We start from the raw sequence: 26,019 nt of genomic DNA, 5'->3' as shown, positions 1-26,019 counted from the left end.
CAAACAAAGAAAATCCCATTTAATTCAAAAATTAAAGATAAGGATATGACCCCAATAAATAGTAATCAATAATATTTACTAATTAATTAAATATAAAAAAACCCTTATTAAAGACTTAGGGTCAAAAACCTATCTAGCACACATTAAAGCCAATAAAAAAATTTAAAATTTTTTAAAAACTAAAAAATTAAAAAAGTTTATTTTAAGATTAAAAATTTAAAACCCCATTTTCATAAGCAAAAGGCACAAAATAAAAACCCTTTCTCTTTCTCTTTATAATTAATCTTCTTCATTCTTAAGCTATGTGTTAAGAGCTAAACTAAAAACTAAACGCCGTAACGGAAAATTCTCAACACCGTCACAAACACCCTCTCGTGCGTGTCACGTGACATTCAAAACCCTAATTCCTCTTTATGGCTTTGGACCAACCTTCGTTACCTTCGAATCCCAATACCAATTCCGGTGACGGTAACGGCAACGGTAACGGGACGCCACCGTCGTCCACCGTGAATGGCGGCGAGGATGGGAAGCCTACGGCGAGGCTACCGCGGTGGACGCGGCAGGAGATTCTGGTGCTGATACAGGGGAAGAGTGACGCGGAGAGCCGGTTCAAACCGGGGAGAAACGGTTCGGGGTTTGGTTCGAGTGAGCCGAAATGGGCGTTGGTTTCGTCGTACTGTAAGAAGCACGGTGTGAACCGGGGGCCGATTCAGTGTCGGAAGCGGTGGAGCAATCTCGCCGGAGATTATAAGAAGATTAAGGAGTGGGAGACTCAAGTGAGAGATGAAACGGAGTCGTTTTGGTTGATGAGGAATGATTTGAGGAGGGAGAGGAAATTGCCGGGGTATTTTGATCGGGAGGTTTATGATATTCTTGATTCGCCGTCTGTGGCTGTGGCGGCGGCTGCTGCCGCGGCGGCGACGGTGCTTCCTGTGGCTGTGTCGGTTTCGGAGGCGGTGGGGGATGAGGAGGTTCATATTTATGATAGTAATAGGAAAGTGAGTGGTGAAGATGGGTTGTTCTCGGATTTTGAGAAGGATGAGATTTTGGTTTCTTCCAAAGATGTTCATGTTCCTTCACCTGTTCCTATCTCAGGTTGAGTTTTTTTTTTCATAAATTTTTTAATGATATATGCAATAGTGTTACTTCTACGTATTCCTATGTAGTACCGACATTTCAGATTGAAACAATTTTAGGATCCAAACATGTCAATGTCGAATGCGTCAGTGTCTGACACCAACCGTTATTTGAATAATTATTGGTATCATAGTCGATGTCGTAGTTGGTGTTAGGGTTAGTGTTTGGTAAATACAATTGATATTGTGTTGGCTTTTTGTTATGAAATTGTATAGTTTCGACTTTTTAGTTACATATGTCACTAGTTTTGATATTGTGGTTTTGGGGATTCCAGTAGTTTTGATTTCGTGAAATGCCATGTTGTGTACTGAATTTTTATTCTAGCAATGGTGTTTTTGTGTTGTGAAGATGGAAGATTTGGAGACAATGGTAATGTGATCCAAAGTTTTGTAGATTATGATGTTGTTGTTGTCCTTGATTATCTTATTTTAAAATATTGATTTGCAGAGAAGCAGTTTCTACCGCTCCTTAGTCGCTGCCAAGGAGAAGGCAATGCTCAAGGTAATCAATCATGTAACATGTTCTTAATGGATTTGATGTTCAACTGAAATTTGTGTTTAGTTTCAATACTAGAAAGACCTGGTTAAACATGTAACACTTGCTATGCTCTAATTCTTTTATGCTATGTTTAGTTCTATAAGTTCGATAGAAATCAATTTTTTTTTTTTGTCAGTAGACAAAGTGGTAAGAACCTCTAGAAATTCATACACATAATCGCAAGTACCAACTTAACAATATTGGTGTGAGTACCAAGGTTCGAATCCTGGTGATGACGTCCAACATAATAATATCGGCGCGAGCACCAAGGTTCGAACCCTGGTGATGACGTCCAACCTAACAATATTGGCTTCTGCCAATTGAGCTAGAATTTGTAGACCGATAGAAATCTATTTAAACTTATCGATAAATTTAATGATTTAAATAATGGATAGATTTAAATCTCGGCCGTATTGCAATTATTAATATTCTGCTGTTGAGTGTGGTGTTACATACCTGCAATCACATTCTTCGCATTCTGGTTGCATAGATCTAAAAGTTATCGATGTTACTTGTTAGGACTCAAATTGCAAAAGCATACCTTTTTTAAAAACATGTGCAATGGTGTCATGGTAAATCAAATGTTTTTCACCTGTATTATGATGATTTGAGAATTGAGACCTTATACCTGTTTGGACATGGTTTGTTATGTTGTGGAGACAACTTTGATGTTTTTGCTTTGAAACTTAGGCCCCTACTCATCTGACCAAGATGATGTGATAGGCCCGAAACTTATTGCCTATTACATTCAAAGTGCTTGATCACAAGATGACAGCACAAATACATGAAAGTTACTTCTATGTCCTTTGTCTCCAAAAATGGGGAATTTTACTGCTTATGTAACTCTCAAGTAAGCTAAAACCTTTTATGAGACAGCTTGATTTCTTTCTTGTCCATTGTTTTATTAGTCTGCGTCCTATCATTTTTTATGCTGCTACCGATTCCTTTTCTGATGAATTCTGATTAATTGGTACTAGGTAAGGTCAATTGCTTACTCAACGCGACATAGGTTTCTGCTATTTTCATTTGAATTTCAATAATGCTAGGACACAATAATAGGATTGCAACGAACCATCTTTTTTTGCAGCTTTTGTAAATCAGGACTTGATTGGATATGCATCCAATGAGTGATTGTTTATTTAAAATTAAAGGTAATCATCAATTTAGTCGTGAAACTGTAGGCATCGGTTAATTTGATCTTTGAAATTGACAAAATTCCTAAATGATGATTTCTAACTTTAGTCGTTTTTGGATCGGTTAGTTTTGTTTCTGAAATTGAGCTTTAGCTTAAGATGTGAGTACAATCATAATCTACTAACGACATCATTCTAATTTGAATTCGTTCATATATTCTTTTGTTTTTATAGGTACCAACAATGAGAAACAACCAGCCTCAAATCCCGAAATGGGTTCTACATCTCAAGGGGAACGGAAGAGGAAACGGTTTCCAACCGATGAAGAAGATGAATCTCTGCAAAGTCAGTTAATCGACGTGTTAGAGAAAAACGGCAAGATGCTGAGCGAACAACTAGAGGCTCAGAACATGAACTTCCAACTGGATCGCCAGCACCAGAACGACACTGCGAGTAACATAGTTGCCGTGCTTGATAAGCTCGCAAATGCTCTTGGAAGAATTGCTGATAAATTGTAGTGCAACAAGGAAGGATCAGAGAGAGTAGTAGTGTACATAACATTTGGAATCAACAATAGTGGGTCCCTTCATTATTTTTTGACCACTTGTTCACTTTTTTTAGTGTTGTTATTACTACTGCCATTATAGGAGTTAGGACTATATACAACATTTTGAAGTTACTGCATTTATTCTATTTTTCATTGAGGTTTCATGAATCTTTCCGTGGTCATTAATAATTAGTTGTTGTACATATGATATTTATAATTAGGTGCTTTTTTATTAATTTTCTCTACAAATTTGGGAAATTTTTGTTATTTAGAGGCTTGGATTATATGTTCGATCTGGTCATCCGAATCAAACCAATCTGCTGCCAAACCGAATCAACCTATTTAAAATTTAAATTCAATAGTGTTTTGTTTGAATAAAGGGTTCGTAATTTTGTATCTAGAAACTCAAACTCTTGACACACTAAGGATCCAAAGTGATTTCAACTCAAACTCTTGACGCCCCTAGTAACTTGATTTTTTCCCCTCTAAATAGTTTTCAAAAGTCATGCAATTCTTTTAATTTTGTATTTATTTCAAAGAGCAAAAATAGTTTTCCAAAGTTATACAATTAAAAGAATTTTGTATTTATTTCAAAGAGGGAATGTTATGAAACCTAAAATAGAGATAAGACTTAAAACATCAAAATAATACTTTAGGCTAAACTATGCTTTCTCATAATAGTTAACAATTGCTTATCAAAACACTCTGGCTCTAAATTTTTGTTATAATTGTGACAGCTGAACCTCATGATTGAATTCAATAGCTAGCTAATTGTTTGTTTGAACTCTCAATCAATTTTCTTCCAAAAATGTTATTTTAATTTCTTCATTAACTATAAAGCATTTTGAAAATATTATATATATTTTAATCTGTATCTTCGTTGATTGATAGTTTGTACAGAAACATCAAAAATATAACATATAAAGAATTTATATGTTCGTTCATTGATAGTTGTACAGAAACATCAAAAACATAGCATATAAAGAATTTAAATGATCAGAGTTCAATTTTATATATATATATATATATATATATATATATATATATATATATATATATATATATATATATATATATATATATATATATATGTAAAGGTTAAATAATCACAGTTTGATCTCGAGCCTCAAAGATAAATATTAAATATAACATTATTTGATTTACTAACAAACATGTACAAAAGTGATGTACCTAAGAATTTATTTCCAAAAGAGTAAGATTAAGATGTTACTAATCAAGAACACAATTGTGGAAAAAAAGAAAAAATGAGATTAAAGAAATGATTATTATCATTGATGAGCATGCGTGGCAGTGAGGCAGTATTGGGGGAGGGAGTGGGGCCCAAAATATGGTCGGGAAAATGGAGGGAAACTGAGTTTTGGCCCACCATAGTACACTGTACTACAGCCCAACCATTCTCTCTTCAGACAAATAGTTATATTTTTTCACGCTCAGTTCTTGCGCGTGGTGCAACACGTGCCTTCAAACATGGTCTCAACTAACAAAAATAAATAAATAGAAGTTTGTTATTAAATATCCTAATAAGCTGTGTAAAAAATATAATCCAAATAAGTAAATTTTTATTTAATTTTGATATAGTCTAAATAGTATTTATGGAAAATTAGAAAAAATTAATTAATTTACGTTTGAATAAAATATATTTACTTTATTTATTATTTAAAACTAGATAACTAATTTTGTTTTTAACACAAGTTTAAAATTATATATATTTTGGCACAAGTGTGAAAAGAAAAAGAAAAAAAAAATCAAAAAAAAAAGTTTCAGTATTATCTAACGGTTAACAGAAGAGTAATGATTCCAACAAAATATTTTATTGGACAAAATTTATATACAATTCATTAGGTGTGGTTCTTATTATTTTTCAATGAAAATATGACAAGTGTATAATTTCCTCTTACACGTATGCAAATTTCTCTTATTTTCACTCACTAAATGATATTTAAATATATTTGTCATATTTTTATTGAAAAATAGTAAGAACCACACCTAAAAAATTGTACATAAGTTTTGTCGTATTTTATTTTTACGCCCCATCATTATAAGTCCTATGTTTTGTTAGATAGTCAACACAAACATTCTCCTCCTTACTAGTATACAATATTTAAATTTGTCATTCTCTAGAGAGAATATTTTTAATGATGTGAAGAACCCCGACATAGTATTGTCAAACATTAATAGACTTTGAGATAAATTTGATAACAGAGTTAAAGTCAGAATAACACATTGTTGAGAATCAAGTGTGAGGAAAAAAGTTTCACATTGGTTAGAAAAGGGAAGAATGAACATTTTATAAGTGAGAGAACCCACACACCTATCACCTTAAGGTTTTAGGTGGACAAGTGGTGTGTCTTTCACAGTGTGTCTCAAGCGTAATATGCTCCCTCGTTGACCCCCTCGAGTTGCCTCCAACAGTGGTCTTTGGTTCGAGAAAGAGATCGGCCTACTTGTAGTTGAAGAAAGTCAACGGATACAAGTGAATCTCACATTGGTTAGAAAAGGAAAGAATAAACACTTTATAAGTGAAAGAACCCACACACCTATCACCTTAAGGTTTTATGCTCCCTCGTTGACCCTCCGAGTTGCCTCCAACACACATAAGGTCTATGATGTCAAATTTCTAGGTCATACGCAAACAATGATATTGCGCCATCAACTTAACATGAAAGGTGTTGGAATAATCAGTATTATCGACAAAACCGTGAATGAAAACACGATTAACATTTCAAAACAATCTATCAAAATCCAAAATGTCGAGATTATCAAGATTACTATCATCAACATTTAAAATTATATTACTATCTTTATGTGTATTCCAATTAATCGTTTTCCTTGAATGAGTTATATTATACTTTAAAAACATTTAAGTAAGATACTAACATAATTCACTATTATGAGACATATTGTATTTCTAATTCTTACTATAAATTTTGTTCATGTCTTATTTGTAAAAAAATATCACAATTTTTAAAATGTATTTTTTAAAAATATTTTTATAGTTTATATTTTTCATGAAGACGTACTTGGACACTCATACTTGAAAATATTAAAGAAAATTATCACATGAATTGTATTTGTTGAATTTAATAATATTTTTGTATGACGAGGATACGTAAATTGTTTGGTACCTATGAAGTTAAGTTGAGTATCAATACTTTTAGTATAAATTATATTAAAAATTTAATTTAATTTAAAATAAAATAAAAATGTGACATGATAATAAATCATGATTGGTTGAGGATACTAATATCTAACTAAATTTAAGAATATTGAAATGTTCACAAAAATATATTTATATTATATATATACTTAATTAAGTTTCATATTAGTGTACTAAGAAAATTTATAAAAATTAAAATAATTAATAAAATAAAATAAATACTTAATATTTTTGACCAAGAATTAAACATTATACTATTTATTTATAGAAGTTCCATATTTAATTTTTCAATAAAATACACTTGTTAACCTTTATTAATAGACCAAGTCAAATTTTTTGATCAATAGAGTATATCCTTTTTTGTGGTATTGGCCTTTCATGAGCATATAAATTTAAGCCAATAATAAATATATTGAATTAATGAATGAAAGAAAATGTAAAACAATGTGCGATGGTAATTATTACCATAACCCTATAATATTATTAAGATTAATTAATCCACAAACGAAAGAAAATGACAGATTAAAAAAAAGAAAAAGAAGGGGGCAATAAAGAGAAAAGTGCATGAAAAAGGAATGAATAGGTCTAACTTTAACACATGGGATTCGAGAATTTAGGTTATATAGAATTATAGATTATATACTTAAATTTAATTCAATTTAATTTAAGTTAAATTAATTAAATAAAAAATTCTGAATTGTGTCTTTTTTTACTTTCCCATCTTCATTCACTACTACAACACTTGACTCAACCAGCACAACAACACAAAAATAGAAGACATCAAAATCAAAATCACAAGCAGCCTCAAACTCCAACGTTGTCTGTTCCTTTTTTCCTTTTGCTGCGCTAGGGTTTTGTGTTTTAGGTTTTTGAACCGAATCAGAAGCACTGAGTGAAAGTGAAATTGATGCAAATGTTTGTGACGACAGTGTTGTTGGAGTGTTTTGTTTCTAGATCGAGTGTTGGTGATTCTATAATGCTGAGGTGTGATTGTTCATAAACCGACATAAACCTAGGATTTGTTTGTTGGATAAAAATGCAATTCGCTAAGCTTGATGATTCTCCTATGTTCCGCAAGCAGGTTTGTTCACTCTCTTCTTCTTGTATGCTAGGTGTTTGATGAAATGATTTAGTTGGTTAGGTTGTGTAATTGATGTGTTTGTAGTAGTTGGTTTAGTGTTTGTTTTTTTTAAAAGGAAATTTAATTTTGGAGGGGTTGATTTAATGCTTGTTATAGATTATATATGGAATGTGAATATTCTGCTATGTCTGAAATTTAATGCTTAAACACACTCAATCTGTGTTTATTGTTTATGCCGAAAGCATCTAGGGTTACTTTCTGACAAGATTTTAAAAAACGGTCTGCCACCACGAAAAGAGCCGTGACAAAACGGTGCCGATATGGATGCGGTTATTCACTGTTTTTAAATTAAAGAACAGACTGTGGTTAATTCACAGTGCAACGATTGCAATTAGTGTTGCAACACCTGTACCGACCAAAATGGTGAAAGCCTTTACGCTGCGACCGTTATTTAAAACCTTGCTTTCTGATTCTGAGAAATCATGCTGAAAGATGAAAGTGGTTTCATTCATAGGCTGTGATTTAGTTAGAGCTCCGGTAAGGAGTTAGAGTGAGAAAGTTATCAAGCAAAGGTCGATACCCCAGTTGCCCCAACCGTGCTTAAAGCCTTAAACCCTAAACAAGAAGAAGTCACCGTTGTCAGAAATGGATGTAGCCAGTATTGTCGATGGCAGGTTATTGTGGAAGGTCTAAAATCCGCCATTTATGCAGGCCATTGCGGTCTGTGGGGCTACCATGGCAGGCATCCTTTCACGAATGGCCTGAAAAATCCACCATAGCATGGCCACCATTTAACAACCATGGGTATAACATAGTGAAATTTGAATAAACCACTATTGTTCTGTGATATGCTATTTAGTACTCAAATAGGGGAGTTGCTATTTTCTACGATTGACAAGACTGGGAGAAATAATATGGTTACTCCCTGAAAATCCCTCTCCGCTCCGTTTACTGATGTACCAAACATAACTAAATTAACAGGACTTAATTTCTTAAAAACTTTGCCACCTTGCTATCTATAAAGTGAACTGAACTTATCTCTGTTAAACCGGCTATTATATTATAGTCTGTTTGTCTTAAATTTTATTTTCCGTAAACTGAGAAAGTACAGCTTCAGGATGCAAGTTTGGTGAATTGGGGAAATCTTAGGTTTAGTGAGATGTAAGAAGTGTCTTTAGAAGTTATGTTATCCTGTTTTTGCTGAATAAAATCTAACACAGATAGGTACTAACTTACTAAGTCAGTACTGCATTGCGATGTTTGGTTATTTCGTGAACTTAACTATCAAATGATTCAATTCTCTATTACTATGTTTGATTATGCTAGCATTAATGATCCAATATAGTATTCTTTTTGAAGATATGGAATAATATACTGCATTCCTTGCAGGCAAAATGATTTTTTTTAAAGGCTGGTAGAATGAAATGATAACTGGAATCTGTAGTTTCATAAATTTAGCGGTCCATCTCTTGAGATTATTTGTGAATGGTGGTTAGAGCTATTTATTGATGAATTTACATAGAATAAGTATTTATGATAATCTGTTGTTGGGTTGCTGCACATCTTCAACATAGATGCTGATCTTTTTTACCGCTTTACAATAATTGTTTAGAGAATTTGTAGGTTCTTTCTTAATTGACCTGATGTTCACTAAGATTGCTTATCATTTAATTCTCTGGTGAAACAGATACAATGCATGGAGGAAAGTGCTGAGTCTTTAAGAGAGAGAAGTTTGAAATTTTACAAGGGATGCAGAAAATACACGTATGTAGTTATTCGAATTATATAATCATTATGACATTATCGATCAAAATTTCTCACAGCTAATCATTATATATTGAATATTGATTTCGAAGATGTTTGTTTTTTTAAGACCTAATTGCTGTCACTTTTGTACTTTCCAGGGAAGGACTTGGGGAGGCATATGATGGAGATATTGCATTTGCAAGTGCCTTAGAAACTTTTGGTGGGGGTCATAATGACCCCATCAGTGTAGCTTTTGGAGGTATGCCTTTTTATTCAACATCATGGCTTAAGATGGTTGATGAAAAGTTTTATGTTCCGCCACCTGGCTGAACTTCTGTTCTTGCACATAGTTGATAATACTTATCAAGGAAGAGGAAAACAATTTTAATTCTCATGAATACAATATTTCTCAATAGAATTTATTTGCAATTTTTCTCTATAATTTAAAGTGTCTATACTTACTATCTGACTTTGATTTTATTATAATGATGTTCTCTTTGCTCTTAAAATCTCAACAATAGTGAAACAGTTTCTGATTGAAATTCTAACTGCACTTCAGGCCCTGTTATGACCAAATTCACTATAGCCTTAAGAGAAATCGGGACATACAAGGAAGTCCTTCGATCACAGGTAAAGTGTTGTGTTTCATATGCTTTTTTTAATCTTTTCATAGTTGCCAATGACTCCCAATAACACATTTTAAAAGAGATAAAAACAAAAAACGAGGGTGTCTTTACCTCCAATCTCTGTTATATCTTCTTTAATCCAAAAAACGAAAAAGGAATAATATAGTCATCAATAATAGAACGGAAAACTATGAAGCCGAATCAGTATCCAATCTTTAGCATTTAACAATTTGGAACTATCATCCTGGTTTTTTTGTTGACAAAGATTGCTGTCTTCCTTTCAGGTTGAGCATATGTTAAATGACAGATTGCTCCAGTTTGTCAATATTGATCTGCAAGAGGTCAAGGTACTTGAAAAATATCTTACTGTCTTCCTTTATTCTGTCAGTAAGACGAATGCAAAACTAAAGCAAGGTCTTTCTAGTGTCTTTGCTCATACATGACTTTTGTTTCTTTTTTTGGATTTAGGAATCAAGCAGGGATTTTTAGAACATGTACTTCTCGTGGAAAAAGTAGTACCGTAGCATCTATTTTTTATTAGATTTTAAAAAAATATTTGTAGGTGTGATTCGTGGAAACATTTTAACCTTTATAGTTTATACATGTTTCTTTTAGTGATATAGACTTTGAATATCACCTAATGACGAGGGCAGTTGATGTTTACTTTTCAACAATAAAATTTCTGAGTGAACTATGCTCTCAGTTTCTGTTATAATGGATCTTTTCTTAGTGCAGGAAGCTCGAAAACGCTTTGACAAAGCCAGCCTTATTTATGACCAGGTCCATCCCCATTTCCAAATGCTTTCTAATTTTGACACCTAGTTTGTATATTCCTTCTGAGTTGGGTATTTGGATGTGAATCGTAAAGCCAACGGCCAACCTAATTTGTCTAATGATTGCCAAATTTGTTACTCTTGCAGACTCGTGAAAAGTTTCTGTCACTGAGAAAAGGTACAAAAACTGATGTAGCTCATGCCTTAGAAGAGGTAGGCTTTATATACCTCACTTGTTGAGTTATCTTAGATTCGTGATATCATTCTATTAAACCTTACATGTTTGGGGCATGATTTAGGAGCTTCATAGTGCAAGAGCTACGTTTGAGCAAACTCGGTTTAATCTGGTTAGTAAATTCAATTGATTCGAAGTATATAAATAAAAATTTTACCGCTACTTTCCAAAATAAACTTGAAGAGTCTCTGCCCAGGTTACTGCCTTGTCAAATGTTGAAGCAAAGAAGAGATTTGAATTTTTGGAAGCAGTCAGTGGGACCATGGATGCACATCTTCGTTACTTCAAACAGGTAAATGAATATTGTTTAAAGTATTCTTTCACATATTCTTTGTCACAAAATCTTATCTTCAATTAATTTCATTCGTAGGGGTATGAACTATTGCATCAAATGGAGCCATACATTAACCAGGTTTAGAACCAGCTTTGTCTTTAAACACTTTGTTTACATAGAGGTTTATGTCATATTATCATTTATCAATCGGCATCTCAAGGGTGGTTAGTTGAAAATGCAAACGATTCATTTCTGGCTACCTATTTTGCAGGTCTTGACTTATGCTCAACAATCAAGAGAAAGGTCCAATTATGAGCAAGCAGCGCTCAATGAAAGAATGCAAGATTACAAACGGCAGATTGATCGAGAAAGTAGGTGGGCTTCTAATGGTTCTAATGGTTCTCCTAACGGAGATGGTATACAAGCCATTGGTAGAAGTTCACATAAGATGATAGAAGCAGTAATGCAAAATGCTGCAAAGGGAAAGGTTGGAAAGACGGCTGGAAATAGTTTTCGTAGTTATTACTTTCTCCTATTGGTTTATTCTTAATTTTTATTTTTCCTTATCATTTTAGGTTCAGACTATTCGACAAGGATATCTCTCGAAGCGTTCCTCAAACTTAAGGGGAGACTGGAAAAGGAGGTTTTTCGTTCTTGATAGCCGGGGAATGCTGTATTACTACCGTAAGCAAATCAGCAAATCATCTGTAAGAAGTCTACCGTGTACAATAAGTTGGTTTATGAACGACTGAAGCCGCCATGCTTCTTTCTATAACAAGTTTTGCCTTATATTCTTGTGGTTATTTATCATGTGTAGGGGTCTAGCAGTCAACATTCTGGTCAAAGGAATAGTTCAGAGCTCGGTTCTGGACTTCTAAGTCGATGGCTGTCTTCTCATCATCATCATCATGGTGGAGTACATGATGAGAAATCCGTTGCTCATCACACTGTGAACCTGCTTACATCAACAATCAAAGTTGACGCTGACCAATCAGATTTGAGATTTTGCTTCAGGATAATTTCACCGACAAAGAACTACACTTTGCAGGTTATTATATTGACTTTTTGGATAATGTTTTATCCATTTAAAAACAGTGATTAAAGCTTTATATTTTCATTCCTTAATTATGCTTGTCAGTGCAGGCAGAGAGTGCACTGGACCAAATGGATTGGATTGAAAAAATCACAGGTGTTATTGCCTCGTTGCTAAGTTCTCAGATTCCTGAAAGGGTAACTTTCGTATACCTTTATTTACCCCATAATAACTATGAATTTTAGTCGATGTGATTAATGTTACCCATTTTTATCAGTTGTTATCGGCAAGTCCAATGGGAAGTGGTCATCATAGGTCTACAAGTGAGAGCAGTTCTTTTGAAAGTTCAGATTTTGATCACTCTGCTGTTGAAGAAAGTGCAGCTGATAGATTTGCATCCTCACATCTAGAACGTGCCTCCAGAAGTTTGAACCAGCAGCGATCCTGTAATAAAAGTGAGAAACCAATTGATGTGTTGCGAAGAGTTATTGGGAATGATAAATGTGCTGATTGTGGGGCTTCTGAACCTGATTGGGCGTCACTAAATCTTGGCGTTCTTGTTTGCATTGAATGTTCTGGTGTTCATCGAAATCTCGGTGTGCACATATCCAAGGTAGATCATACAAATGCATTCCCTTGATCATTGTATAAGTTTTGTTGTGGCTTCCCTTTCACTTTCAATTAAGGTTTTGTTGTTGCTTTTTTTTTGTGATGAGGCTTTAATAATAAATTGATCATGTTGCTCTTTTTTCTCGGTTCTGTTGCAGGTCCGCTCTCTCACATTGGACGTTAAGGTGTGGGAACCTTCTGTGATAAGTTTATTTCAGTCTCTAGGGAATGCCTTTGCCAACTCAGTCTGGGAGGAACTTTTGCAATCAAGAAGTGCCTTTCAGGTTGATCTTGTCCCTACAGGGTAAAGAATCCCCATTATTATATCTTTGCATTAAACCCATTGCTGTTTTCTATTTTTTGACTAAGTATTTCTATTCCTGATTTACGCTTTGACTATTTATGAAGCTCGAGCAAGTCTGATAAGCCACAAACGGTTTTCATCACCAAACCCGGTCAATATGATTCTCTATCAGTGAAGGAAAAGTTCATTCATGCAAAGGTATGACTATAATCTGTTTGTACTCAGGATCCTTAAAACTTGTGCTCTTTCTAATGCAGAAAGTGGTTCTTTGTTTAATGCTGTAATTACTTTTAATTCTCCTGGCAGTATGCAGAGAAGATTTTTGTTCGCAAGCCGAAGGACAATCAATACCAGCTTCTAGTGGCACAACAGATCTGGGAGGCTGTTCGTGCTAATGACAAAAAAGCTGTATATCGCTACATTGTTAATTCTGACGTTGATGTCAATGTTGTTTATGAGCAAGCATGCAACAACTCTTTAACCCTTGCCAAAGTCATGCTATTACAAGAGCAGGCAAACCATGATCAGGGCTCTAATTTAGCAGGGAACACATTGGACTGGTCCTCCAATTGCTCTTTGAATTTAGTAGGCACTAAAGAAGGCCAGACAATGGACAATCTCGAAGGTTGCACACTACTTCACATTGCTTGTGAAACTGCGGACATTGGAATGGTGGAGCTCCTCCTGCAATATGGTGCGAATATTAATGCGAGCGATTTGAGAGGCAGAACTCCTTTACATCGCTGTATTCTCAAAGGAAGATCTATAATTGCAAGATTACTTCTTTCAAGGTCAGTGTGATAACTTTGTGACGGTTTATCTGTCTCCCGCCAGGGCATTTTAGGAACATTTATACAGAAAATGAATACATTAAAATAATCTATCTACATTTTTTAATATATGTGAAAATTGTGAAAGAGACTTACTAACATCTCTAAAATGCAGGGGAGGCGATCCTCGAGCTGTGGACGAGGAGGGAAGAACCCCTATTGAGCTTGCTGCAGAATCAAATGCTGATGAAAGACAAGTCCATGCACCATCAACTGATTCAAATGGATGACACTAATAAAGAAAAAACTCTGGAAAACCGAGTATATTATATATAAGATATGGAAGATTGAATTATGTAAATTTGTATTTTTCATGAATTGAAAAAATGTTTTTTTTTAAGGAAACAAAACACCGCTAGTGTGAGGCCAGTAGCGGTGTTTTGTTTAAAGGGAATGTGGTAGGTTGTAATGTCTGCCCCTTGGTAGTCTCTTGTACAAGGTAGTGCTAAGATTTGTAATGTAAAATGACCACATTGGGTCTCTGATGTCAAGAGCACTGTTGTACTAGTTGAGCCAAGCAACACTTTTGTAATATGTTGTTGTGTATTTTTCATTTGATTCCTTTAGTGGTGAGTCTGTGATACATTAGACTAGGGTTTTGTGTATGCTGTGTACATTGGTTTATTTTTGTGAAAGATGTTTTGGTTGTTTTTCAATTTTGTATTGCTGGTTTACTTAGTGTGATACGTACTCTTGAGGATGTTTCATGTCCATGGTTGTCCATTGTTATGATGTTATTATAATTATACCAGATATAGCCTATGTTTGAGATTTAAAAAATCGCGCACAGAGGGTAAAAGCTCATGCAAAGGTGGGCAATCAAGTTACCAAGCATAACTCCATCACCAGAAACACAAACTCAGGAAGGTAAAGCTGCCTAATAAACTAAATAATGAATCCTCTGGCGAACTAACTAAGGTCTCTCTCCATATAATCGAACCCTAAAACCTCTATCAGACCATGCACTAGAAATGATATACAAACTACTCAAAAGGAGTGAAGGAGTAGTAAGTGTTATCCAAGTATTAGTTTCTAAGAAGAAAAGATAATCATATCCATAAGCTTTTTAGTTTTTTAACAATAACGTTTTACCCAAAAAAACTCATTTCAAGCTTTCAAAATGTTCCAAACGGTTGGTGCACAAGATGAACAAAATGAAGATTAAAGAAGAGAGAGAAAAATTATAATTAACTTTATCTCAATTTTAAGAATGATTCTACACTGTTATGCTACAAACAATTACAAAGCAAATGCAATATAGATACAAATCCATATTAGGTCACACTAACTAAAGCCCAACATAAGGCCCAACAAACTAACAACAAATACTCTGAATGTGCAATTACACTTTAATATCATCCCTTAATTCACATTCAGAACTAAAATCAACAACACCAATTTCATCCCTCAAACTGATGAAGTGTTCAGTCTTGACAGCATTCGTCATAACATCTGCAAGTTGCTTCTGGGTGCTACAGTGCAATACTTCTAGCACTTCATTCTGGACTTGATTCCTCAAAAAATAAAAATTTGTGTCAATGTGCTTGTTTGTCCCATGCAACATTGAGTTCTTGGCAAGACTTATGACAAATTTGTTGTCAATCATCAACTTTACAAGCTTTATCACCTTGATCTCCAGATCCTGCAACGAATTGAGCAGCCAAACAGCTTGACACCCAAACAAAACATCTGTAATGTATTTAGCTTCACAAGTTGACAACGCAACCACTGGTTGCTTCTTGGGGCAACAAAAAATGGGACATCCCAAATATTTGAAAAAATATCCAGAAGTACTTCTTCTGTCAACTCTATCACCATACCAGTCAGATTCTGGGTAGCACATCAGTTTTGACTCTCATTCAGCTCCAGAAGGGAACAAAACTCCATACTTCATAGTCCCCTTAATATACTTCAGAATCCTAACAGCAGCTTGGTAATGTGACCACTTCGATTTGTTCATAAACATATTCATCATTCCAACTGCGTAACAAATGCCAGGTCTGGTATTATAGAGATATCTCAGCGAGCCTACCAACTGCTTGAAAGTTGTAACATCTACATCATTACCCTCATCATTAGAATCCAACTTGTAATTCCTCTCAACAGGTGTGATTGCAGACTTACAATTCGTCATCTCGAATCTCTTCAAAAGCTCAAATTCATACTTCAGCTGATGCAGAATGATATCCTTCTCAGAGTACAAAATATCCATCCTAGAAAGTATATCAACTTTCCTAGGTCAGTCATCTCAAATTCATTCATCAACACATTTAGGTTAGATTTTCAATATTCAACATGTTTTTATATTGGATGTCTCTTAGATTTCTCGTGGGTCACTAATGCCAGAGTCTTTAGCATTGATAATCATTAAATAGACGATAAATATTTGTTTAAGGTCAGTGAATATCCTAAAAAATGCTTAACTATTACCTCTATTCAAAACAAAAATCGAGGTGAATAAGTTTTTTTTGTTTTACATTGTTTACACAAAATATTAAAATACATTATTTACAACAAATCTTCGGGGATATCCAAATTTTGTTGCATACCTTAAGTTATTTGTTCTCACCATGAGAATTATTATTTTCTGCACTTGCAATCCATCCGAGAAATCTGTTTCCCAAGTTCTTGAGTGTTTCTAGATCAAATTTTTTCATGGCAAACCCACCCAAAAAGATTTTTTGTAGTAGCAACTCATGAAATGGATGGTGGTAAATATTTCCTCTCTTTGGGAAGGCTACATATAATTTAGTATTAGGTTAAAATCTTGTTAATTCTCTGTTTTATGGTTGGTATTATGTTTGGTAAAACTAACTTATGGGAATATGTTGAACAAGATGTTCTATTACCTTCAACTGAAGAAGACATGACAAGAAAGATGTTATATGCAAGATCCATTTGACACCGTATCTGATCAATTACATATGGATCTATTTAAGTCTGTTTTATGTACAGGTGCAGAATATTTTGGAATATTATGCAATCCTATATGGCGATTGATTTAGGGATAAGAGATTGTATATATTTTCAAGATATTTGCTTGGTTTCTAAATATGGAGAATATTTAGGAAACTAATTATTGAAGCTCTGCCCTATCTTCATGGAGAAGATTGTGGAGTATTGTCTAGAGTGCCCTGATGCAATTTGAAGCCCAAGTCCAGTCCAAAAGATTGTTTTAAATAGCAAGCAACAAACCTGGTATTTTAGTGGAACTTACATTGTAGTTTGTGTTAGGGTTTGTGTTTATTGTGAGTCAATCTCTAATATCATCTTAATACAAGAGTTGGATGTTTTCATTGAGTTGTATGTTTTGTCATTCACTCATAAGCTTTTAAGCATTGTGTGTTTGTGTGTTTTGGAAGCATGTCTTCTAATATTTTTTAATTGATCATCACGATTGTGATTGAGGGGGATTGAGGAGGGCTTCATACCTAGGTGAGTCTTAGGTAAAAGTATAGCACGGGTAGTGATTAAGTGAGAAGGCTGTAAATCGGAAGTTGTTTACGTGTGAACTCGAAGTTGTTTGCATAGTACTTCAAATTGATACTATCATATTGGACTTATTTCTGGATTGGTAGCCCCTAAAGTAGGTATTATTGATACCGAACTGGGTGAACAATTACTTGCGTTCTTTAAAATTTCTACACTATTTTATTGTTTAACTTGCCTTTGTGTGTTATTCAGAGATCGGTGTCTCGACATCTTTTAGGACATCTGAGATCTGAATACCAGAATTTCAATTGGTATCAGAGCATGCATCCTACGCTGACTCTGGGTGAGATTCAGGGAAGTTACTTTCTGGTACAATGGACAAGGAAGGAGGAAGGTTCATGAATATACCACCTATTCTTGATGGAATCAACTATGACTATTGGAAAGCTCGTATGATAGCTTTTATTAAGTCCGTGGATGGCAAGGCTTGGAGAGCTGTTGTCAAAGGTTGGAGTCCTCCTTTGGCTAAAGACAAGGACGGTAAGTTTACTGATCTGCCAAAGGAAGAGGCGGGCTGGGATGATGAAGATGACAAAGACGCCCTAAGAAACTCTAAAGTATTGAATGTCCTATTCAATGGAGTCGACAAGAACATCTTCAAATTGATTAGTGGTTATACTATTGCTAAAGATGCTTGGGAAATCTTGAAGACTTCCCATGAAGGAACCTCTAAGGTAAAGATATCAAGACTTCAACTTCTTACCACTGAGTTTGAAAACCTAAGAATGAAAGAAGATGAAAGTATTTATGACTTTCATATGAATATTATTGATATTTCCAATGCCTCTGGTGCACTTGGAGAGAATATGTCTGATGCCAAATTAGTCAGAAAGATTCTTAGGTCTCTATCTAAGAAGTTTGACATGAAGATCACTGCTATTGAGGAAGCCCAAGATATAAACACCATGAAGGTTGACGACCTTATAGAATCTCTTCAAACATTTAAGATGGGACTTGGTGAAAAGTTTGAAAAGAAGAAGAGTGTAGCATTTGTATTCAATGCTGAAAGTTCACTAGATAGAGGTGAAGATCTATTTGAGGACCTTGTGATACTTGGTAGACAATTTAATAAGGTTTTTAAAAAGATAGACTGAAAGTCAAGACCAACTGTCTGTTAGAACAAGATTTGTTCTGATCAATTATCTTAGTTTTGATGATAACAATAATATGAATTTTGCTTAAGATAATATGGTACTCTAATCCAATGCAATTTCCTTTTCAGGAAATATATAAAGAGTATGCATAATTCAGCGCTCAGAAGCTTTGTCTCAAGGGTTCAGCATGCAACATCAGAACATGGTCTGGCAAGACATCAGAAGATGGTCGAAGCAGAATCAGAACATGGGTTTATGGAAGCATCAGAAGAACATGAGATCAGTAGCACTGAAGTTCTGATGGTATCACGCACAGAAGCACTTCAAGGTCAGAAGATCAGAAGATGCTTTGCACCAAGCTGTTTGACTCTGATGATATTCAAACGTTGTATTCACAAACATCAGATCAGAAGGAAGTACATGTGGCAGGCTACGCTGACTGACAAAAGGAACGTTAGAAGCTATTAAAGGCAACGTCAGTAGACACAACGTGAACAAGGCTCGAGGTAGTTGACAAAAGCGTATAACATTAAATGCGATGCTGTACGGAACACGCAAAGCATTAAATGCACTCAACGGTCATCTTCTCCAACGCCTATAAATATGAAGTTCTGATGAGAAGCAAGGTTAACGATTCTGAACAAAACAACTCATATTAACTTGCTGAAACTCTGCTCTATTCAAAGCTCAGAATCTTCATCTTCATCAAAGCTCACTACATTGTTGTTGTAATATATTAGTGAGATTAAGCTTAAACGTTAAGAGAAATATCACAGTTTGTGATTATAGCTTTTAAGAAGCAATTGTAATACTCTTAGAATTGATTACATTAAGTTGTAAGGAACTAGAGTGATCGTGTGGATCAGAATACTCTAGGAAGTCTTAGAGGTTATCTAAGGAGGTTGTAACTAGAGTGATCGTGTGGATCAGAATACTCTAGAAAGTCTTAGAGGGTATCTAAGCAGTTGTTCCTGGAGTGATCAGTGTGTGATCAGAAGACTCTGGAAGACTTAGTTGCTGACTAAGTGGAGAACCATTGTAATCCGTGCGATTAGTGGATTAAATCCTCAGTTGAGGTAAATCATCTCTGCGGGGGTGGACTGGAGTAGTTTAGTTAACAACGAACCAGGATAAAAATAACTGTGCAATTTATTTTTATCGGTCAAGTTTTTTAAAGCTACACTTATTCAAACCCCCCCCCCCCCTTCTAAGTGTTTTTCTATCCTTCAATTGGCATCAGAGCGCCGGTTCTAAGGTGCAAGCACTTAACCGTGTTTAGAAAAGATTCAGGAAGAGAAAAACGCTTTAGTAAAAGATGGCTGATGAAACTGCAAAGTCTACATCTACATCTGGCTCTGCTGAGCAACACAACGGTAACAATGGTTATACTAGACCGCCGGTATTTGATGGTGAAAACTTTGAATACTGGAAAGATAAACTGGAAAGTTACTTTCTTGGTCTAGATGGTGATCTATGGGATCTTCTGATGGATGGTTACAAACATCCGGTAAATGCCAGTGGCGTAAAGCTGACAAGGCAAGAAATGAGTGATGATCAGAAGAAGCTTTTCAAGAATCATCATAAATGCAGAACTGTTTTGCTGAATGCTATCTCTCATGCTGAGTATGAGAAGATATCTAACAGGGAAACGGCCTATGACATATATGAGTCCTTGAAAATGACTCATGAAGGAAATGCTCAAGTCAAGGAGACTAAAGCTCTTGCTCTAATCCAGAAATATGAAGCCTTCAAGATGGAGGATGATGAAGACATTGAAAAGATGTTTTCAAGATTTCAAACTCTTACTGCTGGATTGAGAGTTCTTGACAAGGGATACACCAAGGCTGATCACGTAAAGAAGATCATCAGAAGCTTACCCAGAAGATGGGGTCCTATGGTGACTGCATTTAAGATTGCGAAGAATCTAAATGAAGTCTCTTTGGAAGAGCTGATCAGTGCCCTGAGGAGTCATGAAATTGAACTGGATACAAACGAGCCTCAAAAGAAAGGTAAGTCTATTGCATTAAAATCCAATATCAAGAAATGCACTAAGGCTTTTCAGGCTAGAGAAGAAGATCCTGAAGAATCAGAATCTGAAGAAGAAGATGAACTGTCCTTGATCTCCAGAAGGCTAAATCAACTCTGGAAGAACAAGCAAAGGAAGTTCAGAGGCGTCAGAAGTTCAAAGAAATTTGAACGTGGAGAATCTTCTGATGACAGAAGATTTGATAAGAAGAAGGTCATGTGCTATGAATGCAATGAGCCTGGACACTTCAAGAATGAATGTCCAAAACTTCAGAAGGAAAATCCCAAGAAGAAGTTTCATAAGAAGAAAGGTCTTATGGCAACCTGGGATGAGTCAGAAGATGATTCAGACTCTGAAGATGAGCAGGCTAACTGTGCGCTGATGGCGACAGAAGATGACGGATCAGAATCTACATCAGAATCAGATTCTGAAGAGGTATTTTCTGAACTTACTAGAGATGAGTTAGTTTCCAGTCTAACAGAACTTCTGGAATTCAAGTCTCAGATTAGTCTCAAATACAAAAAGCTGAAAAGGCTATTTGAATTTGAAACGAAGAAGCTTGAGTTGGAAAATTCTGAATTAAAAGAAAAAGTTTTAAAATTATCCAATAATGTTGGATCTCCTTCCAATTCAGAAAAATCCACCCCTAGTCTAAACCATATTCTGAAAGAATATGATTTAAGTTTCAGGAAGTTCTTATCTAGAAGTATTGGCAGAAGTCAGCTAGCTTCTATGATATATGCTGTGTCTGGAAACAGTAGAGTTGGCATTGGTTTTGAGGGTGAAACTCCATACAAACTTGAACCTATTGATAAGATGAAAATCACATACAAGCCATTGTATGATCAGTTCAAGTATGGCCACTCACATGATATTAGGCACACTTCACATGCTCAAAGTTTTCACATTACACACACTAAGAAGCATGTGCCACAACCTAGGAAATATCATGAAACTCACATTAAGAATTATCATGCTGTTCCTCCTATTGCTTACAATGTTAAACCCAAGTTCAATCAGAACTTGAGGAGAACTAACAAGAAAGGACCCAAGAAAATGTGGGTACCTAAGGATAAGATTATTCCTATTGCAGATATCCTTGGCTGCAAAAAGGACAAAGCACAACATGTCGTGGTACCTGGACTCTGGATGCTCACGACACATGACAGGAAGAAGGTCTATGTTCCAAGACCTGGTGCTTAAGTCTGGAGGAGAAGTCAAGTTTGGAGGAGATCAGAAGGGCAAGATAATTGGCTCTGGAACTATAAAGTCTGGTAACTCTCCTTCCATTTCAAATGTACTTCTTGTAGAAGGATTAACACATAACCTCTTATCTATCAGTCAATTGAGTGACAATGGTTATGATATAATCTTTAATCAAAAGTCTTGCAAGGCTGTAAATCAGAAGGATGGCTCAATCCTATTTACCGGCAAGAGGAAGAACAACATTTATAAGACAGATCTGCAAGATCTTATGAGTCAGAAGGTGACTTGTCTTATGTCTGTTTCTGAAGAGCAGTGGGTCTGGCACAGAAGATTAGGTCATGCTAGTTTGAGAAAGATTTCTCAGATTAACAAACTGAATCTTGTCAGAGGACTCCCTAATCTGAAATTCAAATCAGATGCTCTTTGTGAAGCATGTCAGAAGGGCAAGTTCTCCAAACCTGCATTCAAGTCCAAGAATGTTGTTTCTACCTCAAGGCCATTAGAACTCTTGCACATTGATCTGTTTGGCCCAGTCAAAACAGCATCTGTCGAGGGAAGAAATATGGATTAGTCATCGTAGATGATTATAGCCGCTGGACATGGGTAAAATTCTTGAAACACAAGGATGAGTCTCATTCAGTGTTCTTTGATTTCTGCATTCAGATTCAATCTGAAAAAGAGTGTAAAATCATAAAGGTTAGAAGTGATCATGGTGGTGAATTTGAGAACAGATTCTTTGAAGAGTTCTTCAAAGAAAATGGTATTGCCCATGATTTCTCTTGTCCTAGAACTCCACAGCAAAATGGAGTTGTAGAACGAAAGAATAGTACTCTGCAAGAAATGGCCAGAACCATGATCAATGAAACCAATATGGCTAAGCATTTCTGGGCAGAAGCAATAAACACTGCATGCTATATTCAGAATAGAATCTCTATCAGACCTATTCTAAATAAGACTCCTTATGAATTGTGGAAGAATATAAAGCCCAACATTTCATATTTCCATCCTTTTGGATGTGTATGCTTTATTCTGAACACTAAAGATCATCTTGGTAAGTTTGATTCCAAAGCACAAAAATGTTTCCTTCTTGGATATTCTGAACGCTCAAAAGGCTACAGAGTATACAATACTGAAACATTGATTGTAGAAGAATCAATCAATATCAGGTTTGATGATAAGCTTGGTTCTGAAAAACCAAAGCAGTTTGATAATTTTGCAGATTGTGATATTGATGTATCAGAAGTTGTTGAGCCAAGAAGCAACGCATCAGAAGCAGAGCTTCTCAGAAGCAAAGAATCTGAAGATCAAGTATCAGCTTCTCTGGAGAATCTTAGCATTTCTGAAGAACCATCTGTCAGAAGATCATCCAGACTCATCTCTGGTCATTCAGAAGATGTCATTCTTGGAAAGAAGGATGATCCAATCAGAACAAGAGCATTCCTTAAGAACAATGCAGACTGTCAATTAGGTCTTGTATCTTTGATCGAGCCAACTTCTGTTGATCATGCTCTAGAAGATCCAGACTGGATAATTGCTATGCAAGAAGAACTGAATCAGTTTACAAGGAATGATGTTTGGGATCTTGTTCCTAGACCAGATGGATTCAATATAATCGGTACAAAATGGGTCTTCAGAAACAAGCTCAGTGAGAAAGGTGAAGTGGTAAGGAACAAAGCCAGACTGGTGGCTCAGGGTTATAGTCAGCAAGAAGGGATTGACTATACAGAAACCTTTGCACCAGTGGCCAGGTTAGAATCTATTCGTCTATTAATTTCATTTGCCACTCAACATAACATCACTCTCTATCAGATGGATGTTAAGAGTGCCTTCTTAAATGGTTATATAGATGAAGAAGTTTATGTCCATCAACCTCCTGGTTTTGAAGACTCTATGTCTCCTAATCATGTTTTTAAACTAAAGAAATCGTTGTATGGATTGAAACAAGCTCCCAGAGCTTGGTATGAACGCTTAAGTTCTTTCCTTCTGGATAATGGTTTCACTAGAGGAAAAGTGGACACTACTCTCTTTTGTAAAACCTTTAAAAGGGATATTTTAATTTGTCAAATATATGTAGATGATATTATTTTTGGAACATCTAATGCTACACTTGGAAAGAAGTTTGCTGAGTCTATGCAGGCTGAGTTTGAAATGAGCATGATGGGAGAACTCAAGTATTTCCTTGGAATACAAATAAATCAAACATCAGAAGGAACGTATGTTCACCAAACCAAGTATGTGAAGGAACTTCTGAAGAAGTTTAATCTTCTAGATTGCAAAGAAGCCAAAACTCCTATGCATCCAACATGCATCCTAGGTAAGGATGAGGTAAGTAAGAAGGTAGATCAGAAGTTATACAGAGGTATGATTGGATCTCTTCTATATTTGACTGCTTCTAGACCTGACATTCTGTTCAGTGTTTGTTTGTGTGCTAGATTCCAATCAGATCCTAGAGAATCTCATTTAAACTGCTGTTAAGAGAATTCTAAGGTATCTGAAAGGTACTACTAATGTTGGCTTAGTTTACAGAAAATCTAAAGAATACAACTTAGTAGGATTCTGCGATGCTGACTATGCTGGAGACAGAATTGAAAGAAAGAGTACTTCAGGAAGTTGCCAATTTCTTGGAAGTCATTTGATCTCCTGGTATAGCAAGAAGCAAGCAACCATTGCTCTATCAACAACAGAAGCAGAATATGTCGCTGCTGCTGGTTGCAGTACACAGATGCTCTGGATGAAGAGTCAGCTAGAAGATTATCAGATATATGAGAGTAACATTCCTATATTCTGTGATAATACTTCTGCTATATGTTTATCTAAGAATCCTATTCTTCATTCAAAAGCTAAACATATTGAGATTAAACATCATTTCATAAGGGACTATGTTCAGAAGGGTGTTCTATCTTTAAACTTTGTGGATACAGACCATCAATGGGCTGATATCTTTACAAAACCCCTGGCTGAAGATAGGTTTAAGTTCATTCTGAAGAACATCAGTATGGATTTATGCCCAGAATGAGAAGATGAGAAGTTCTTATGTATGAGTATCTTCTGAAATAAAAGTGGATTATTTTTTTAATCAGAAGTTCTGATTGAAATCTTTTAGAAATTATGATTCGGTTATTACTAACGTTTCATTGTCTAAGTTGATTCAGAACCTCTTGTAAAGCAAAACAGCTGTAACGTTTTATCTCGGATGGTAAACCTGTCTTTACTGTTCATGGATAAGCGCGCGTGCAGTTGAAGGGACGCCGACCATAGGTAACTGTGCTAGTCACCTCATTTGTCTTTATTATCTCTCCTCATGTCACGTAACATTAAATGCTATCCATCATTTGTTTCATTTTATTTTCTTTTAAATACTCTTCAAACGCTTCTCCTTCCCTCTTATATTTTCTCTATTACACTCTGTCTTTGTTTTCTTTCTCTATCTCTTTACATTCATATCAAACCCTAGCTGTTCATTATCTGCAAATCCATCATGAACTCTTCATCAAGCCCAGGAAACCATGAAAATGATCAAAACAAAAAGAGAAAAGCTGTTGAAACATCGTCTTTCAAACCCAAAAAGATAAAGATCACCTATGACCCTCTCAAGGTGAATCCATTCGAAGCAAAGTTGTCTGGAAACTATTCTAGACGTGTGTTTCAACCCCCTGGTGAAAGCCCTCCATCATCTCCATCTTCTTCCTCATCTTTTTACCTTCAAGACTCAACTTCCTCTTCATCTAACCTTTCCTCTCCCTCAACCCATTCCAAAGAAATCTCTTCATTTTCACCTGCTGAGAATGTTGTCTCTGATAAAGATTGTGGAAGATCTGCATCAGAATCAAGTCTCCCTGACCCCTCGCCTGGAAGCCCAAGAAGCAGTCAATGATGCGTTTCACTCCTTCATGGCAAGGAAAACTGCAAATTATGACAGGGTTCAAGACATGCTGGCACAGATTTTGTCTTAGCTAGGGTCTTAGTCTTTTAGTAGTTTTCTTTCCTTGTTGCATCTGTTTTCCTGCATTCTTTTTTTTGTAATCTTTCTTGTTGAAATCAATGAAAAGTTATTTGTGTTTCTTTCCTTTTGTCTCTTGCTTTGCATCTGAATCTTTTATGCTTTTTGATGTTATGACAAAAAGGGGGAGAAGATAAATGATAAATCATTTGATTAAT

At 35.4% G+C, this 26,019-nt stretch overlaps 2 protein-coding genes across 4 annotated transcripts; both read left to right on the top strand.

Moving 5' to 3' along the window:
- The first annotated feature begins 233 nt into the window (after positions 1 to 233).
- Positions 234 to 3,603, top strand: LOC131608963 (trihelix transcription factor ASR3). Of its 2 annotated transcripts, XM_058880572.1 has the most exons (3): positions 237 to 1,095; positions 1,585 to 1,638; positions 3,042 to 3,603. In XM_058880572.1, the coding sequence occupies exons 1-3, from the start codon at positions 414 to 416 to the stop codon at positions 3,323 to 3,325; spliced, it is 1,020 nt and encodes a 339-aa protein (XP_058736555.1). In that variant the 5' UTR covers positions 237 to 413; the 3' UTR covers positions 3,326 to 3,603. The 2 variants fall into 2 exon arrangements, with proteins under 2 accessions (XP_058736556.1, XP_058736555.1); XM_058880573.1 differs by lacking the exon at positions 1,585 to 1,638 and having other exon boundaries at positions 234 to 1,095.
- A 3,628-nt stretch (positions 3,604 to 7,231) lies between these two features.
- Positions 7,232 to 14,699, top strand: LOC131608962 (ADP-ribosylation factor GTPase-activating protein AGD3). 2 transcript variants are annotated; one of them, XR_009285903.1, is made up of 20 exons: positions 7,232 to 7,613; positions 9,301 to 9,377; positions 9,518 to 9,618; positions 9,919 to 9,989; positions 10,270 to 10,332; positions 10,721 to 10,765; positions 10,906 to 10,971; positions 11,058 to 11,105; positions 11,190 to 11,285; positions 11,364 to 11,405; positions 11,539 to 11,754; positions 11,843 to 11,974; positions 12,085 to 12,315; positions 12,411 to 12,497; positions 12,578 to 12,913; positions 13,068 to 13,213; positions 13,318 to 13,411; positions 13,520 to 14,004; positions 14,159 to 14,376; positions 14,426 to 14,699. XR_009285903.1 is itself a non-coding variant. In XM_058880571.1 (19 exons), exons 1-19 carry the CDS (start codon positions 7,569 to 7,571, stop codon positions 14,271 to 14,273), a joined length of 2,496 nt encoding a protein of 831 aa, XP_058736554.1. In that variant the 5' UTR covers positions 7,232 to 7,568; the 3' UTR covers positions 14,274 to 14,699. The 2 variants fall into 2 exon arrangements, 1 of the variants encoding a protein (XP_058736554.1); XM_058880571.1 differs by having other exon boundaries at positions 14,159 to 14,699.
- Positions 14,700 to 26,019: the final 11,320 nt, after the last annotated feature.

Source organism: Vicia villosa, linkage group LG6 (genome assembly GCF_029867415.1).
Source record: "Vicia villosa cultivar HV-30 ecotype Madison, WI linkage group LG6, Vvil1.0, whole genome shotgun sequence".
In the NCBI taxonomy this organism is placed as follows: domain Eukaryota; kingdom Viridiplantae; phylum Streptophyta; class Magnoliopsida; order Fabales; family Fabaceae; genus Vicia; species Vicia villosa.
Note: the sequence above shows the minus strand (reverse complement) of the source record. Positions and strands in the feature narration are given on the sequence as shown.